The 19,065-nt window shown below is 45.0% G+C and overlaps 1 protein-coding gene across 1 annotated transcript in view; it reads right to left on the bottom strand.

Moving 5' to 3' along the window:
• LOC306747237 (mitogen-activated protein kinase kinase kinase kinase 3-like) overlaps positions 1-17,645 on the bottom strand; it is a 26,470-nt gene extending 8,825 nt beyond the window's left edge. Inside the window, exons 1-19 of the mRNA XM_079230275.1 lie at positions 17,555-17,645; positions 17,357-17,421; positions 17,203-17,258; positions 16,625-16,672; positions 16,282-16,324; positions 16,012-16,084; positions 15,593-15,724; positions 15,433-15,495; positions 15,244-15,325; positions 15,019-15,135; positions 14,687-14,761; positions 12,728-12,806; positions 11,597-11,655; positions 9,686-9,748; positions 6,647-6,699; positions 5,446-5,484; positions 4,190-4,261; positions 2,567-2,618; positions 1,898-2,303 (exon numbers count right to left, since the gene is read on the bottom strand). Of these exons, the coding sequence (XP_079086401.1) occupies positions 1,898-2,303; positions 2,567-2,618; positions 4,190-4,261; positions 5,446-5,484; positions 6,647-6,699; positions 9,686-9,748; positions 11,597-11,655; positions 12,728-12,806; positions 14,687-14,761; positions 15,019-15,135; positions 15,244-15,325; positions 15,433-15,495; positions 15,593-15,724; positions 16,012-16,084; positions 16,282-16,324; positions 16,625-16,672; positions 17,203-17,258; positions 17,357-17,421; positions 17,555-17,610 (1,633 nt within the window). The 5' untranslated portion in view covers positions 17,611-17,645. The remainder of the gene's footprint in view (positions 1-1,897; positions 2,304-2,566; positions 2,619-4,189; positions 4,262-5,445; positions 5,485-6,646; positions 6,700-9,685; positions 9,749-11,596; positions 11,656-12,727; positions 12,807-14,686; positions 14,762-15,018; positions 15,136-15,243; positions 15,326-15,432; positions 15,496-15,592; positions 15,725-16,011; positions 16,085-16,281; positions 16,325-16,624; positions 16,673-17,202; positions 17,259-17,356; positions 17,422-17,554) is intronic.
• Positions 17,646-19,065: the final 1,420 nt, after the last annotated feature.

The following is a 19,065-nucleotide window of genomic DNA, read 5'->3' as shown; positions in this document are numbered from 1 at the left end:
TATTCTAAATAACCCACCTGATTCTAAAGAACCCACCTGATACTAGAAGAACCCACCTGATTCTAAAGAACCCACCTGATACTAGAAGAGCCCACCTTATTCAAAAGAACGCACCTGATTCTAGAAGAACTCACCTGATTCTAAAAAACCCACCTGATTCTAGAAGAGCCCACCTTATTCTAAAGGACCCACCTGATTCTAGAGAACCCACCTGATACCAGAAGAACCCACCTGATTCTAGAAGAACCCACCTGATACTAGAAGAACCCACCTGATTCTAGAAGACCCCACCTGATTCTAAAGACCCCACCTGATTCTAAAGAGCCCACCTTATTCTAGAGAACCCACCTGATTCTAGAGAACCAACCTGATTCTAGAGAACCCACCTGATACTAGAAGAACACACCTGATTCTAAAGAACCCACCTGATTCTAGAAGAACCCACCTGATTCTAAAGAACCCACCTGATTCTAGAAGAACCCACCTGATTCTAGAAGAGCCCACCTTATTCTAAATAACCCACCTGATTCTAAAGAACCCACCTGATACTAGAAGAACCCACCTGATTCTAAAGAACCCACCTGATACTAGAAGAGCCCACCTTATTCAAAAGAACGCACCTGATTCTAGAAGAACCCACCTGATTCTAAAAAACCCACCTGATTCTAGAAGAGCCCACCTTATTCTAAAGGACCCACCTGATTCTAGAGAACCCACCTGATACCAGAAGAACCCACCTGATACCAGAAGAACCCACCTGATTCTAGAAGAACCCACCTGATACTAGAAGAACCCACCTGATTCTAGAAGACCCCACCTGATTCTAGAAGAACCCACCTGATTCTAAAGAACCCACCTGATTCTAGAAGAGCCCACCTTATTCTAGAGAACCCACCTGATTCTAGAGAACCAACCTGATTCTAGAGAACCCACCTGATACTAGAAGAACACACCTGATTCTAAAGAACCCACCTGATACTAGAAGAACCCACCTCATTCTAGAGAACCCACCTGATACTAGAAGAACCCACCTCATTCTAGAGAACCCACCTGATACTAGAAGAACACACCTGATTCTAAAGAACACACCTCATTCTAAAAGAACCCACCTTGTTCTAGAAGAACCCACCTGATTCTAAAGAACCCACCTCATTCTAAAGAACCCACCTCATTCTAAAGAACCCACCTTGTTCTAGAAGAACCCACCTGATTCTAAAAGAACCCACCTGATTCTAAAGAACCCACCTGATTCTAGAGAACCCACCTGATTCTAGAGAACCCACCTCATTCTAAAAGAACCCACCTTGTTCTAGAAGAACCCACCTCATTCTAAAGAACCCACCTCATTCTAAAGAACCCACCTTGTTCTAGAAGAACCCACCTTGTTCTAGAAGAACCCACCTCATTCTAAAGAACCCACCTCATTCTAAAGAACCCACCTCATGCTATTTCTCATGTTCCATTTCTCATGTTCTGTCTCAAGAGACCAACATAAAATGTAAACACAGTAAACAGTTTGAACTGGAGCCTTTATGGTTCTACTGGTTTCTTTCAGGTTACCAGTTTCCTCTAAAAGAACACTTTGTTTTCCAGGTGAAGAATCCCAGTAAAACATCTTGAACACGTTTAAGTGGAGATGTTTTAGAAACGCTGAGTGTTTGGATAATTAAAAGGTTTAGTGTGTTTACGTATTAAACGAGTTAATCAAAGAGAGAAACAGAACGATGGAGAGATTAAACACAACCACACAAGTAGAACACACACTGATATTGAGCTGATGAGGAACCACACACAGAGGGCTCAGAGGTATTAATGGACTCATGGGACAGACTGGGAGGACTAATGGGGACTGGGAGGACTGGGAGGACTGGGACGACGGGACGCTACCGCTCCTTACGCTCTTCCTTTTCCTCCTCCTCTTTCTCCTGCTCCTCCTTCCCCTCCTTCAGCACCTCCCACGCCTCCTCCAGCTCCTCCTCAGTGTGAGGCGTGTGGAGCCACTCCCAGAAATGCCTAAAGCTCCCATCATCCTCGGGGGCGGCGGCCGCCTCCTCCTCCGCCTCCTCCCCCGCGGTGCGCTTGGGGCTCTCGTTACCTAGGCTGCTGCGGCGGTGCGGCGGCAGCTTGGGGGGCGGCGGCCTCGGGGGCACGTGGGAGGCGGCCCTCGCCGGGCTCGCCGCCGCCGCCGTCTCAGGGGTTGCCGGGCAACGCTTGATGGTCCCGCCCCCTCCGCCGCCGTCGTCCTCGCTGTGCGATTGGCTGTCGTCGTGTTTCAGCTGCTGGGACGAGCTGATGGCCTTGGGCTGAAGAGAGAAGAAACACAATTACCCATCATGCAACATTTATAACCAATGGATTTCCATGACTTAACCGACTTTCTAGGACTTTTCCATGACTTTAAATCAAATGTGTGACTTCTAACCAAATTTCTTGTTTTCCATGACTTTAAACCAAATTTCTGACTTTTAGCCAAATTTCTTGTTTTCCTTGACTTTTAACCAGATTTCCATGACTTTCATTTACAGATATAATGGGATCTTTCAGTATTAAACACACGTGTTCGTACCTTGGGAGGGAGAGGAGGCGGGACCTTCGGCCTCATGATCGTGTTCGATTTACTGGAGAGAGAGAACAGAACGTTGAGATCAAAGAAACACAAGAAAGAAAAGACTGAAAACCATCAACACGTCTCTACGGAGGCTTTTGGTTTAACTCGCCATTTAAAGAAAATGTCACTTTCATAATGAAAAAAGGACAGATTTCATGAGACCGCACATTTAAGTGATCCACAGAAATCCTCCTACACCTAAAAGTCTCCTGGAGGTTCTTTAAACGGATAAACGGATGTTTTCTGGTGTTTAAAGAAGCCTCGACATGACAAATTCAACCAGAGCCCGACTATCGTACAGCGTGAGGCACGAGACGTGAGCAACCACACATGGAGTAAAGTCTCTGAGAACAGAAGAGCCGAGAACTGTCAATGCTTCAAGTACTACAAGTACTACAAGTACTTCTCTAGATAGATCGTTACTTTATTAATCCCGCTGCTACAGCAGCATTTATACATGCAGGTTAGCAATACAATATAAGAAATAGAATAATAAGAACATGATGTTGTATTGGTCAGCAGCAGACCGGCGCTCACATTCACAGAGACTTTATGATGTTTTGGCTCAAGAGGCGGAGGATGTCTTGTTAATGATTGACGGACAGGAGAACCAATCAGAGCACAGAGATGGGAGCCAATCACAGAGAGCACAGACACAGGAACGCCAGTGAAGAGGAGTCAGAGAATGTCTGGTTTCAGCCCGTAATGCATCAGCTCGTCGGTTTAAGCATTCAGAGGTTACAGAGCAGGGGAGCAAATAAGGGTGCTAAAGGAAACACCCATGGGTGCTAAAGGAAACACCCATGGGTGCTAAAGGAAACACCCATGGGTGCAGAAAGCAAAGAAATGGAGAAAAACCTGTTGTTTTGTGTGACAATGAGCAACATTATCTTGTTTAACATGTTCATAAGCAGCTTGTGTGTGTGTGTGTGTGTGTGTGTGTGTGTGTGTGTGTGTGTGTGTGTGTGTGTGTGTGTGTGTGCACTTAGCACTACTTTCTGACAGCAGTGGAAAATAATAATGAACCCTCTGGTCCGCCGCAGACGTTTGGCTTTTGCACGATAAGGATGGACGCCAAACCCGCACACACACACACACACACACACACACACACACACACACACACACACACACACACACACACTCCAGCAGGAATTAAATATTGATATTTTACTCGTAGCCGAGTTTTAATTTAAAGTAATGAGTTTAGTGGCTGAAGCTATTCTGAGGATCGAAGACGAAGAAGAAGACAAAGAAGAAGAAGAGTTTTGGGGTTAGTAGCGTTCACTTCACACAGATGGAGCGGCGCAGGAAACACACAAACACGGTGGAGTGTGTGTGTGTGTGCGTGTGTGTGTGTGTGTGTGTGTGTGTGTGTGTGTGTGTGTGTGGCGTGATGTGTGCTGCAGACAGAATGCGTCGATGAAACTGTCGGCAGAGACGGGAAGCCTTCCTCCTCGTCTTCCTCGCCCGTGTGATCTTTAGGGGGGAAATTATAATGCTGACAAAAAGAAAGCGACGGGGGAGACGAGGGAGACGAGGGAGAAAGGCTTCCGGCTCGTCGACTGGGAGGGAACTTACTGAGTGTGAGTTTCATCATCATCTGCACCATCATCATCATCATCATCATCCCCTAAGTGTGCCACATGGCCCCTGGGAGAGGAGGGGGGAGAAAGAAAGGAGGAGAGTAGAAATAGGGGAGGGTTGAGGCAGGGAGGGCATAAGGAGGGAGGGATTAAGGGAGCAGGCATAGGAGATAGGGGTGACAACAGGAGGAGGAAAGAGGAAGAAGGGAGGAGATCTGAGTGAAGCTTCATCCACAAACTACTGACCCTTGACCCGGAACGGACCGAACGGATCCAGACCATAATCAATAATCAACGTCCCGTCTCTGTTTCACAGTCAGCTGACCGGACGCAACACTGCAGCTGTTTCACAGTAAGTTGTTTAAGATGCTGCTCCGATCAATCAAAGGCTGCATATTGAATAAACAGCGACCATCATTTGGGCCTTTATCGCTGTATATATATTATATTATATGTTGTTCAGCTCCTTTCTAAACAGCATCACTGAGACAAAACGTGATGATTTTTACCTCTAACTTTAAAAACCAGCCTCAAATGTGTTTCTTCAGACTACGACATTATTTGAGAATTAAGAGGAATAACCTCAAAGAATAAAACATCTTTTACAGACAGACAACTTCTAAAATGATAATACAAACGTGAATATACTGAATATTTGTGCGATCTGGCTTTCTTTCTGGTATTTAGTCAACATTCAGACACAAAACAAAACCTTCAGTGTAGCAGGTCTGTAGACTAGTGGCATGTAATGATGATAACACTTTAAAGACTGGCCTCTATCTGCCGTCATCCTTCCACCGAACCAGACAAGAAAACTAAAGAAACCACATTTTAAGTTCTTTAAGCCGAACAGAAAACAATGCGTTTGAATCAACAGGATCTAGATCATACATGTAAACATTGATTGTAGCGGCAGCTTTGTTAGGAACTGTATAAGGACTGTATAAACACGCACTGTGTGTGCGTGTGTGTGTGTGTGTGTGTGTGTGTGTGTGTGTGTGTGTGTGTGTGTGTGTGTGTGTTTAAGCCGTGCTCTGCAGGAAGCTCTTATGAAGCGCATGTCATCTCCTGATGACATCAAAGCGTGAAGCAAGCCGCAGAGGAAGAAAAACCCCAAAAATAAAAAAGCCGAGCAGCGACAGCGTTAGAGGCGTGTGATTGGCTCGATTAGTCGCTGCCGTGACTGGGTGGGCGTGGTTAGAACACCGGCCAATCAGGAGGCCCTTTAGTGAATGACAGGGGCGGTCTTACCTCTGCTTAAGCTCCTCCTCCACCGATTTGAGAAGACTCCTGAAAAGAAAAATGATTATATGTAATAATAATAATAAAAATAATAATAATCAATTCACTGAGACTTCAATTTGGATGCTTAAAAAAATGCAAATGTACTTTTTTTCCACCGTCCCAAAAAAAAAAATCAACCAACACTACATTTTACAAGACGGCATGGCAGCGTTTGTATTTACATTTGCCCAGTACTCATTTTCACTGAGCGGAGCCTGAACGCATCATCATGTAACTGATGTGAACCTCCACTGGTTCTCCGTTAGCGGTGCTGCTAACGTTACTGCTAACGTTACTAGCTCTCCTCCTGTTGGTTCTCCGTTAGCGGTGCGGCTAACGTTACTAGCTCTCCTCCTGTTGGTTCTCCGTTAGCGGTGCTGCTAACGTTACTAGCTCTCCTCCTGGTGGTTCTCTGTTAGCGGTGCTGCTAACGTTACTAGCTCTCCTGTTGGTTCTCTGTTAGCGGTGCTGCTAACGTTACAAGCTCTCCTCCTGTTGGTTCTCCGTTAGCGGTGCTGCTAACGTTACTAGCTCTCCTCCTGTTGGTTCTCCGTTAGCGGTGCTGCTGACGTTACTAGCTCTCCTGTTGGTTCTCCGTTAGCGGTGCTGCTAACGTTACTAGCTCTCCTCCTGTTGGTTCTCCGTTAGCGGTGCTGCTGACGTTACTAGCTCTCCTGTTGGTTCTCCGTTAGCAGTGCTGCAAACGTTGCTAGCTCTCCTGTTGGCTCTCCGTTAGCGGTGCTGCTAACGTTACTAGCTCTCCTCCTGTTGGTTCTCCGTTAGCAGTGCTGCTAGCATTACTAGCTCTCCTCCTGTTGGTTCTGTTGGTTCTCCGTTAGCGATGCTGCTAACGTTACTAGCTCTCTTCCTGTTGGTCTAAACACTGATTGGTTGTTTACAGTCACATGATCAGAGACTAGAAAAACATCCATGATGTCCTGATCACATGATCTACTGGAGATGGATAACGTTAAACTGTGCGGGGGGTCAGTACGGAACGACAACGCTCCATTACACCACTACCTGTAACTGGAGATGAAAGAAAGGGAGAAAACTAAAACAGTGGAGAGATAAAGGAGTAAAAAGAGAAATAATTAGCGAGAGAGAGAGAGAGAGAGAGAGAGAGAGAGAGAGAGTGAGAGAGACAAAAGGACAGGAAGTGCCTTACTTGTTTCCTCCCATTAGACTTGGAGAATCGTGTCCGTACTCCAACTGCAAGTCCTACGAGACAAACGGACGACATTAGTACTGAGACAACACAACGATCTCACTGCAGCAGGTGCTACTTCATTTGATTTCTCCAGGGACATAAAGGGCTGGAGATAAACAACTAAAACTGTTAAATAAATCAGATGGCTGCAGGGTGCAACAAACAAACAACACCTAGAGTAAAGACCATTTCACTACCACACACAGATGAGCACCGTGAGCTTTGGCTAGTGTGTTGGAGTCTGTGTGGAAAGATCTGACTGCTGAGTTCACATTGTGGCCGAAAGATATTTCATATAATGAGATGTTCGAAGAGTAAAGGTGAGCAAGTTGACGCGTGGAGACACCTGCTTGGTTTTATAACGTGTTTAGTTGTTTTTAAAGCAGTTTTTCTCTCAACCTTTTGGCTTGTGACGCTGCATAATGAGGAAAGGTTTATTTCAAAGAGGTGAACGTAACCAGTATTTCACCAAAAAAGGCAAAGGAAATGTAATACAGCCGTCTCTGTATAAGGCATTGGTAGGACTATGTATTTTAAATTGTGCTTTTGTATGTATTTTATTCTATTTAATATTTTGTATTAACTGGACCTAGAGTCTGAAATAAAGTTTGATTGTTAGCTAGTTTGTAAATTCGGCTACACTCAAGTCGTAAGGGTGAATAGCAGCACAGTGACGTGTCAGTGGTTTTAACGCAACCTGTAACTCACAGCCTGTAACTCACAGCCTGTAACTCACAGCCTGTAACTCACAGCCTGTAACTCACAGCCTGTAACTCACAACCTGTAACTCACAGCCTGTAACTCACAGCCTGTAACTCACAGCCTGTAACTCACAGCCTGTAACTCACAGCCTGTAACTCACAGCCTGTAACTCACAACCTGTAACTCACAGCCTGTAACTCACAGCCTGTAACTCACAGCCTGTAACTCACAGCCTGTAACTCACAACCTGTAACTCACAACCTGTAACTCACAGCCTAAATTACATTTATAAAAAACACAATCTTAAAAAGAAAAAATTCGACAATGACGAAGTCATAAAATATAACGACCAACATTTAAAGCTTCATTCGGTACGGCCTCATAATGTAACCAAGCAACTCTATAATGTAACCTAGCAACACCCTAATGTAACCTAGCAACACCCTAATGTAACCTAGTCACTCTACAATGTTACATAGTCACTCTACAATGTTACATAGTCACTCTACAATGTTACATAGTCACTCTACAATGTTACATAGTCACTCTACAATGTTACATAGTCACTCTACAATGTTACATAGTCACTCTACAATGTTACATAGTCACTCCACAATGTTACATAGTCACTCCACAATGTTACGTAGTAACTCTACAATGTTACGTAGTCACTCTACAATGTTACATAGTCACTCTACAATGTTACATAGTCACTCTACAATGTTACCAAGTAACTACAATGTTACATAGTCACTCTACAATGTTACCAAGTAACTACAATGTTACATAGTCACTCTACAATGTTATATAGTAACTATCATGTTACATAGTAACTCTACAATGTTACATAGTAAATATCATGTTACATAGTAACTCTACAATATTACATAGTAAATATCATGTTACATAGTAACTCTACAATGTTACATAGTAAATATCATGTTACATAGTAACTCTACAATATTACATAGTAAATATCATGTTACATAGTAACTCTACAATGTTACATAGTAACTCTACAATGTAACCTAACTCATGCTAGTGATCAAAGCTCAGAGTAGATTTGTGTTGTTGTTTTTTGGAAAGGCAATAAAAAAGACCCCGCTCGAACTCTTGAAGTACGACCGTCTCAGCTAGTGGAGGTGTATAGAGCCGACGGCCTTGTCACTGTTACCAAGCTGAGTTTGATTAAAGCTGTGCATCATCGTCAATGTGAAGTCAGAAGTGTGGCCTCTAAACCTGAAGAGACCTCTGGATGTGTGCTGGATATCTTTCATCACTACAGTTTAATGTTCCTGCAGCAGGCTGGCCGAGTTTGACAATAAGCACCAATCTCTATTAGATGAAGCCACAATGTGAACGCAGCATAGTGTCGCACAAACACCGCTATAAAGACAATGACATTACGCAACAGCATGCAGAGGGACAAACACCGTACGGACACACGGGTGAAGAAAAGGCCGCTCTGGAGGACGAGAGGACGCAAAGAGGTTAGAGAGCAGAGGAGCAGTAACGGTCGGAAGAGAGACTCTTTCTGCAGAGAGAGATACCAGGAACAACACAGGAGATGCTAAAAGGCTGAGTGTGCATGTTTAGAAAGGATTCAAGGCACTGCAGGAGCAGCCTTCAGGTGTGCAGCTCTAGAATCTGACCTCCGACTAGTCTCTCCGTTTGTCTGTTTCACATTAACTTCATATTTTAAAAAGGCAAAATGTGCATGACTCATCTCCTCTCTGTGTTCTGGCCGTCAAACTATTAAACTGTAGCGATCTGCAGGTGCAAGATTGTTTTAAAGAGCAACTTTGAATCAATAAATCCTGCTCTGCTTGTGTGAATGTGTGTACTGTACCCATGTATCTGAAAACAACAACACAAAGAAGAAGAAGAACCACAACACCACTAAGGACTCTTAGAACCATGACAACACCAGCTAGTGGACAAAAAGCCAAGGTTGGAAAGAGAAGAACCAAATGAACAGTAACAGATGGACGGAGCAGAATAGATGGAACAAAACCGTGGAAATGAACACACACAAAACACGTTGGACACGAAGAAGCCAAAACAATCAGCAGTCTGGAAAATGAAAGAAAGAACGTAAATAAAAAGAGACAGAAAGGGCTCAGAAAGCACGAGAGCCAAAAGGAAAGGACTCGTCCTTCAGAAAGCATTACGAATGAAAGAGGAATACCATGGAGAGAGCAGGGGTTAAAAAGAGATGACAGAAAGTAAAAAGGTGGACAGGGGGAGGACGAGAGAGAGAGAGAGAGAGAGAGAGACAGATAGAAAGAGTACTACCAGATTAGGTCTCGCGGTATAGTAGAGCTCCTCAACACAGTCCAGATAGGGCTCAGATTCACACTGGTGAGCAAGACAGAGCGAGAGACCTCAGTTAATACATCAACCTGGACGGATGGAGGGAACGGACGGACACACGGATGCACAAGAGGGATGGACACATGGAGCGAGGCCAGAGATGGGGTCGGGTGTCCGAGAGCAAAGATAGAGGAGGAGGAGGAGAAGATAATCCGAGGAGAAGAGGAGCAGATTGAGGGATGGGGGTTTAAAAATCAGAAAAACATTAATGAATGGGATTAATATATGTTACTGGTGCTACGGGAAGCTTAAACAATATAGAGGTTAATATAGAGAGCTGCAGGGATGACGTGTTTCTGTAGTCCAACAGGAAGTCAGCGGCGCACTGGTTCCCTCCACACAGGATTCATGACACCTGAACTACACGGTTTGTGATGACGCTTGACGTGTAAAGTAAGGAGCTAACGTTCGTCTATAGAGGACCTGCACCAGGTCACATGACTTCATGTTAGTCTATAGAGGAACTCCACCAGGTCACATGACTTCATGTTAGTCTACAGAGGAACTCCACCAGGTCACATGACTTCATGTTAGTCTATAGAGGACCTGCACCAGGTCACATGACCTCATGTTAGTCTATAGAGGAACTCCACCAGGTCACATGACTTCATGTTAGTCTACAGAGGAACTCCACCAGGTCACATGACCTCATGTTAGTCTATAGAGGACCTGCACCAGGTCACATGACTTCATGTTAGTCTATAGAGGAACTCCACCAGGTCACATGACTTCATGTTAGTCTATAGAGGAACTCCACCAGGTCACATGACCTCATGTTAGTCTATAGAGGAACTCCACCAGGTCACATGACCTCATGTTAGTCTATAGAGGAACTCCACCAGGTCACATGACCTCATGTTAGTCTATAGAGGAACTCCACCAGGTCACATGACTTCATGTTAGTCTATAGAGGAACTCCACCAGGTCACATGACCTCATGTTAGTCTATAGAGGAACTCCACCAGGTCACATGACCTCATGTTAGTCTATAGAGGAACTCCACCAGGTCACATGACTTCATGTTAGTCTATAGAGGAACTCCACCAGGTCACATGACCTCATGTTAGTCTATAGAGGAACTCCACCAGGTCACATGACCTCATGTTAGTCTATAGAGGAACTCCACCAGGTCACATGACCTCATGTTAGTCTATAGAGGAACTCTTGGTCATCTCCAGAGGGGCGTTCACTGACGTGTTTTATAAACTAAACTCTAACGTCTCTTCAGCTCGTGTTTACCAGACTTCCAGGTTCCTGATTGTTGTAAGTTAAGGATTGAGACTCTTCACATGATCTGTGTTCGCCAGAGTCTCTTTTGAGCAAAGATGCTTTCACGCCGTTGATGAATAACAATATTAGCGTTACTGATTTTTAAATGCCACACATAGCACTGTAATCCTGAATGGACGGAGAGCAAGAACCACAAGGCAGAGAGAGAGACTCACTTCCAGGAGAGGGCAGAAACTCAAGCACAGATGGGTGAATGGATATGAATGTCTATGCTTCACAACATGAATCTAAACTAATGGATGAATTGAAGAGGAATGCAAAAGGGAGTTCAAAGTGCAAAGGACAGAGTGGGAGGGAGTGGAGGACGTTCACAAGACGCTGTGATCGTGTATGAATCTTGCACCGTCCCCAAAGAACTACTTTCAGTCGTTTAAAAGCCATGAGCAGAAGCAGCTTTACTTTCTAGAAAATCTAACTTAAAGCTGTCCAAAGCTGCCAAAAGCTGGCATACATAAATGGAAAGAATAGAAGTTTCAATCACAACAAAAAAAAGCAAGGAAACATCTGCCTCCTCTCCTCAAACATTACGGCTCACAAACTCACCGGATCATGGTGCGGCTCCGTCTCCTTCCTCAGCGGAGGATCAAACTTCACCTGACCAACTGAGAGGGGGAGCAGAGGGCAGTTAGAGGCAGGTAGAGGGTCTTTAGAGGTAGGTAGAGGGTATTTAGGGGTAGGTAGAGGGTCTTTAGGGGTAGGTAGAGGGTCTTTAGAGGTAGGTAGAGGTCTTTAGGGGTAGGTAGAGGGTCTTTAGAGGTAGGTAGAGGGTCTTTAGGGGTAGGTAGAGGGTCTTTAGGGGCAGGTAGAGGGTCTTTAGAGGTAGGTAGAGGGTCTTTAGGGGTAGGTAGAGGTCTTTAGGGGTAGGTAGAGGTCTTTAGGGGTAGGTAGAGGGTATTTAGGGGTAGGTAGAGGTCTTTAGAGGTAGGTAGAGGTCTTTAGAGGTAGGTAGAGGGTCTTTAGAGGTAGGTAGTTCTTTAGAGGCAGGTAGAGGGTCTTTAGAGGCAGGTAGAGGTCTTTAGGGGTAGGTAGAGGGTCTTTAGAGGTAGGTAGAGGTCTTTAGGGGTAGGTAGAGGGTCTTTAGGGGTAGGTAGAGGGTCTTTAGGGGTAGGTAGAGGTCTTTAGAGGCAGGTAGAGGGTCTTTAGGGGTAGGTAGAGGGTCTTTAGGGGTAGGTAGAGGTCTTTAGGGGTAGGTAGAGGTCTTTAGGGGTAGGTAGAGGGTATTTAGGGGTAGGTAGAGGTCTTTAGAGGTAGGTAGAGGTCTTTAGAGGTAGGTAGAGGTCTTTAGAGGTAGGTAGAGGGTCTTTAGAGGTAGGTAGTTCTTTAGAGGCAGGTAGAGGGTCTTTAGAGGCAGGTAGAGGTCTTTAGGGGTAGGTAGAGGGTCTTTAGAGGTAGGTAGAGGTCTTTAGGGGTAGGTAGAGGGTCTTTAGGGGTAGGTAGAGGTCTTTAGGGGTAGGCAGAGGGTCTTTAGAGGCAGGTAGAGGGTCTTTAGGGGTAGGTAGAGGGTCTTTAGGGGTAGGTAGAGGGTCTTTAGAGGTAGCTAGAGAGTCTTTAGGGGTAGGTAGAGGGTATTTAGGGGTAGGTAGATGGTATTAAGGGGTAGGTAGAGGGTCTTTAAAGGTAGGGAGCGTTCTAACTGAACAGGTCTGTTCTCGTCGACCGTGTTCGTGGACTCACAGTTGATCTCCGACAGCGTCTTCCCCTCTCTGGCGCTCCGGCTGGTGGAGCGGATCCGATGAGGGACGGAGACGGGAGACTGTCGGAGGAAGAGGAGCACAAAGAGGAGGAGTCAGCACACGGAGGAAGAGATGGTTTCTTAAACCACACACACACACACACACACACACACACACACACACACACACACACACACACACACACACACACACACACACACACACACACCCACCCACCCACCCCCTGTGGGTGGGATTTGATGACACAGCAAAACAGCCAGCAACCAGAAAACCAAAACACAGCGTCTTCCTTGGCAACGAATGTCCTCCCTTGTCCCCGAGAGGAGCCGCCATGCAGCGGAGAGGTGAACCAGGACGTTGGTCCTCGTGCAAGAACCGAACAGAACTATAAACTATTGGACCGCTTTCTCTTACAGCCGCTCATCTCTTGATGTCTAAGTATTCAAACTCGACGGGACTTCAAGTCTCCAGCATTTTATCTTTAGAAGCTAAAACAAAAACCACAGCAACCTCAAACCATGCAGAACCTCTGCAAGACTTAACACACACAGTCCACCATCAATAGCACAAACGTTAGTACAAAGGTGGATGAAGATGGCTTCCATAACGGACATCTTTCAATGCCCCCACCTGCTTCATAATGCAATCTGTGTCCTGTGTTTCTGCCAAAGGGAGAAAGCATCGTCATCTTTTATTCACAGTGAAACTCCTCAGAATAGACATGAGATGAAACAGCCCAACATCTCACCCAAAAGGTCTGAAATGCTCAGCTCTTACTTCTGGTCATGCTATATTGTACATCTCATGAGGGCTGTTTCTTCTTCTTCTTCTTCTTCTATATTTCATTATATTTCAGGAAGATGAAGACTAAATAAAAACAATGAAAAGACAATGGATGCATCTCTCTAAAACTATTTGGTATTTACAAACTCATCAAGTTGAATACAAAGATATGAACATATAACCAGTATTGTATATATAAATAACACAATGTTTTGTGATATTCCACAGGCTACAGATGCATTATTCTAAGGAGGGAGGTGATGATGTCACAGTCTGGACGCCATCTTTCTTTATGAGCCAATCCGCCGCCACAGAACTAGAATGGAAGGAGCGACGCTCAGTGACCCGCTGTGGTAATGTCGTGTTTTATAGTGTTACAGGAAACTAAAAGGGAAAGTTTAATGTGAGGAAATGTTTTGTTTTATTGGCTTCCTGCAGAGCGCCGGGTGAGAAGATCGTACGGTGAAGATGAAGCTCACACGTCACGATGCGGTAAATCATGAAATAAGAAATCCAACTTGAATTTCTTTGATATATATATATTTTTTTAATTGGCAAACACTGGAATCTGTTTATCCAACATGTTTCCAAGTTGTTACCGATGTTAAAATAGAGTGTTATTTAAATTGAACTATTCCCACTTCTCTTAATTTAATGTTTTTTTTTTACCATATCTGTTCAAAGCAAAAGGTTTATTTGGGCCAGAAATATTAAATTAGACGCGCAGAATTAAATGTTTTTGATGAAATTTCACAAATACGGTTGCGTTCGCCACACATGATGCGTTCAAGGACAAACGGAAAGATGGAAATCTGGAGTGACGTAATTTCTTTACAGCTTCTGGCTGCGATGATCGCTCTAGTTTTTAAAACTAGATATAAAGTGATCATTTGTGAGCTCCTTTGGACGTTTTCCCTCCAGACACGAGGGAATATTAATATTAATAATAATAATGATATCGATCTTCTCGTCTTAACTGTTGGAAAGAAAGTGAGAGTAAACGTGTCACTGAAATGTTTTTAAATGGACTAAAAAGTGATTATATAATCTTAGGTTGTGATTATATAGAAATAACCACGTTAAATAATGACTGACGCGACTCCACCCCTTCAGTTCTGAGCTCCTCCACCTGGCGCTTTGTGTTAGAGACCGGTACCTTCCTACGGGCCGCGAAGCGGGGCGCACGCCGAGCGCCGGGGCTTATGGGTAGGAAGTGACCCCTGTACTTAAACTGAAGAGGAGGGAGAGGAAGGGGGGAGGGGACAAGGAGACGAGAGAAAAGGGGAGGAAGAAGGAGAAGAGAAAGGAGAAGCGCTACAAGAAGGAAGAGGAAGAAAAGGAGAGGAGGCAAGGAAAGGAAAGAAGGAGACAAGCAGAAAGATGAGTCACGTGTGCCAGAGGTTGAATGAGGGGAAAGAAGTGCACGATTAGGAGGGATGGAAATGAGGAGATCCAGCAAAGGAAAGGCAAAAACCACGTAAAGGTTACCTCGGGTTCTGGGTCGTCGTCGTCAAAGTCGTTGAAGGTGCTGTGGTCGGGGTTGTTGGATTTATCCAGCAGCTCGATGGCCAGAGTCCTGCTGAGAGGCTGAGACACGAAGGGGTGCTGAGGGAGGGAGAGAGAGAGGGAGAGAGAGAGGGAGACATTGAGCTTCAGTGTAAATATCCTCCTCCTCTAACAGTGTGAGGACCTTCTTGTCTGAACTCTTCTCACCTGCAGCAGCTTCTCCGCCGTCGGCCTCTTCTTTGGGTTCTTGGTGAGCGACAGTTTGACAAAATGGTGGAAGTTATTCGTCCTGAGAGAGGGAGAGAGAGAGAGAGAGAGAGAGAGAGAGAGAGAGAGAGAGTTACTCTTTGACCTTGAGCACCCGTTGGTGACAGTGAGGTCACGCTGGTCTCTCACCACTTGACTTTGTCTTTCAACTTCGGAGGCTGGAAATTACTCTTAGTCATGAGGAAGAGAGCCCTGAGGAAGAGGAGCGGGACGAAGAGCAATGTTTATTTACGTCTGTATACCTTTTGAGAACACGCACACGCACACACACACACACACGCACACACACCTCATGGGGTGCAGGTCGAACATGGGCGGCTGCAGCTCGGCCAACTCGATGGCCGTGATGCCCACCGCCCAGATGTCACACAGCTGGTTGTAACCGCCCTTCCTCTCTACTGCTGCCACCTCAGGAGCCATCCTGAGGGGAGGGGAGGGGGAAGGAAAGAGGGGAAGGGGGGGGGGGGGGGGGGAAGAGATGAAACAAGAAATGAGGGATAGAAGTAAATAAGGTTAATTAAACAGCAACACTAATATTATTATATGACCCAATATGATAGCATTTCATTATTATTATTATTATTTTCAGGATATCGTCACATTGCTTCACCATAAAAATTAAAAAGAATCTGCAAATCCCCAAAAATGTATAATAATAATAATAATAGACAAATACTGTATTGAATCCCTTCATCAAACTCGACTCACCAGTACGGAGTTCCAATGAAGGACTTTCTCTTGGCGAGAGTCGCTGTGATCTGAGCCGACACCCCAAAGTCAGCTGAGAGAGAGAGAGAGAGAGAGAGAGAGAGAGAGAGAGAGAGAGAGAGAGAGAGAGAGAGAGAGAGAGAGAGAGAGAGAGAGAGAGAGAGAGAGAGAGAGAGAGAGAGAGAGAGAGAGAGGTGGGACAGGTGTACACTGGGTCAGTGATGAGGTCTCTCAGAGTCTCAGGTCTCGTGGAGCAGACGCTCTCCTCACCTAGCTTAACGTATCCGTTGTCTGTCAGGAGGATGTTGGCTCCCTGCCAGAGGAGAAGAAATAAAAACATCAACACTTCACTCAATAGTTCAATATAGAACAATTCAAATGAACGTCTCATCTCAACAATAAATAAATTGGGGGTTTGAGTTCCAATTCAAAGTCGCTGAATGCTTCTCGTCTTGACTGGTTATTACCGATGAGGAGTTATTGATCAAACTGAATTTCCTTTTGCAACACAAATGGACAAAATAACAGAAGCGGCAGTAAAGTGGAGGTCCTGGAGGCCGCCTCCCTCCAACAGGAAGTGTCGGTCGAGCCGGTGGAGGTCGTGAGTTCTCACCTTGATGTCTCTGTGCATCTTGCCTTTGTTGTGCAGGTAGTACAGACCCTGTGAACACAACACAGCGGGTTATTGGCTCCAGCAGAGAGCAGAGCACTGAGAGAAACACGAAGCAGAGGTTTGCTTTACGTCTAATTTACAGCTGGAATCCATATTACTGCAATATTGAAAAAAAGAAGAACCTAAAACATCAAACAGCTCACGGTAGTTTTATGAAGAGTCTAAATCCACCAGGGACATGACGATGCGTTCAAGCTCCAGTCAGTAACAATGAGTACTGAGGAGTTTTCACATGGATATAAACTAGATATTAAAGATGGATTATACTTCATTAGAACTCCTCATACAAAGATTTTATTGATCAAAGCAAATATTTAAATAACACAATCAGTTATTTCTTTATCATTTGAATTGTGCTTTTACTACAGATGCTGATAACAAACAAATATACACAGTATACCTATATATATATATATATATATATATATATATATATATATATATATATATATATATATATATATATAGATATAGATATATATATAGAGAGAGAGAGAGAGAGAGAGAGGACGTGTTACCTGCAGGGTCTCTCGTGACATGTAGGCTATCTGTGACTCTGACAGCGGCCCGGTTACTGGAGGAGGGGAACCAGGAAGAGTTATTATCTCTCTCTGTGTGTGTGTGTGTGTGTGTGTGTGTGTGTGTGTGTGTGTGTGTGTGTGGGGTTCTCACCGTGATAGATGTCCTGCAGAGAGCCTCCTCCACAGTACTCCATACTGATCCATAACTTATCTCTCCTGCACACACAACAGACGACACAATGTCAGCACGTCTTCTCACACACACACTCCCTCTCTCTCTCTCTCTCTCTCACACACACACACACACACACACACACACACACACACACACACACACACACACACTTACCGGAGATAACTACCAAAATAGGCGACGATGTTGGAGTGTTTACAGTCTTTCATCATTATGATCTCCTGCTGGACGACAGCAAAGTCCTCACCTGAAACACACACACACACACGCACACACGCACACACGCACACACGCGCACACGCGCACACGCACACGCACACGCACACGCACACACATTATTTGCAGCAGGTTCTCGAGCATTACTATTAATTATAATATCATCATGGTAATAATCTGGTGTGTTAATAATTAAATAGTTCTTATATAACAAGCTCATGGATGAGTGAGTGAGTGTAAATAATGGAGAGCAGCAGAGTGAGCTTCAACATGTCTTTGAAGAACTTGATTATTTAGAAACAACGTGAGGAAACATTTCCACGTTTTAGTTTTCCTCTTTATCAATAATATAGGAGCAGAGGAGGAGAGGAGTGGATAAAAGAGGGAAGAGAGACGAAGAGAGAGGAAGAGAGGAAGAGAGGACTGCAGAGAGAGGAGGAGGAGGAGTGAGAAGATACAGATGAGAACTCACCCGGTTCCAGTTTGATGACTTTGATAGCAGCCAGCTCTCCTGTGTTTACATTACGAGCCTGAAGGAGGGGGGGGGGCAGGGGAGGGGATAGAGAGAGTCAGAACATGTACTTCATGCAACATTAATGTAGAGCTCTGATGAAGAGGACTGATGAAGAGGAGCTTCTTCCTCATGCACAGAGTCACCAAGTAGAAACCAGAACCAGAACCAGGACCAGGTGAACCCTTTACATGCTGAGGACATCCGGAACAGGAAGTGGACCTGACAGCAGGAAGTGGACCTAACAGCAGGAAGTGGACCTAACAACAGGAAGTGAACCTGACAACAGGAAGTGAACCTGACAACAGGAAGTGGACCTGACAGCAGGAAGTGAACCTGACAGCAGGAAGTGGACCTGACAACAGGAAGTGGACCTGACAACAGGAAGTGAACCTGACAACAGGAAGTGGACCTGACAGCAGGAAGTGGACCTGACAGCAGGAAGTGGACCTGACAGCAGGAAGTGAACCTGACAACAGGAAGTGAACCTGACAACAGGAAGTGGACCTGACAACAGGAAGTGGACCTAACAGCAGGAAGTGGACCTGACAACAGGAAGTGGACCTAACAACAGGAAGTGGACCTAACAGCAGGAAGTGAACCTGACAACAGGAAGTGAACCTGACAGCAGGAAGTGGACCTGACAGCAGGAAGTGGACCTGACAACAGGAAGTGGACCTGACAGCAGGAAGTGGACCTGACAGCAGGAAGTGGACCTGACAGCAGGAAGTGTTTCCTGTGTTCCTGAAGAGCAGATGTTTTTCTCTGAGGAAGTCTCTATAAATAGTTTTGTTTACGTTCAGCAGCAGAGATTAAATATTCATCAAGAAAAGATAAAAGACCTCTTGAGTGAGAGAGAGAGTGAGTGTTTGTGAGTTTCTGTGTTTGAGAGTGTGTGTTTCTGTGTGTGTGAGAAAGAGAGAGAGAGAGTGTGTGTTTC

The sequence above is a fragment of the Taurulus bubalis genome (genome assembly GCF_910589615.1).
Source record: "Taurulus bubalis genome assembly, chromosome: 14".
Classification (NCBI taxonomy): Eukaryota; Metazoa; Chordata; class Actinopteri; order Perciformes; family Cottidae; genus Taurulus; species Taurulus bubalis.
This window is presented reverse-complemented; position numbering and strand designations above follow the sequence as displayed.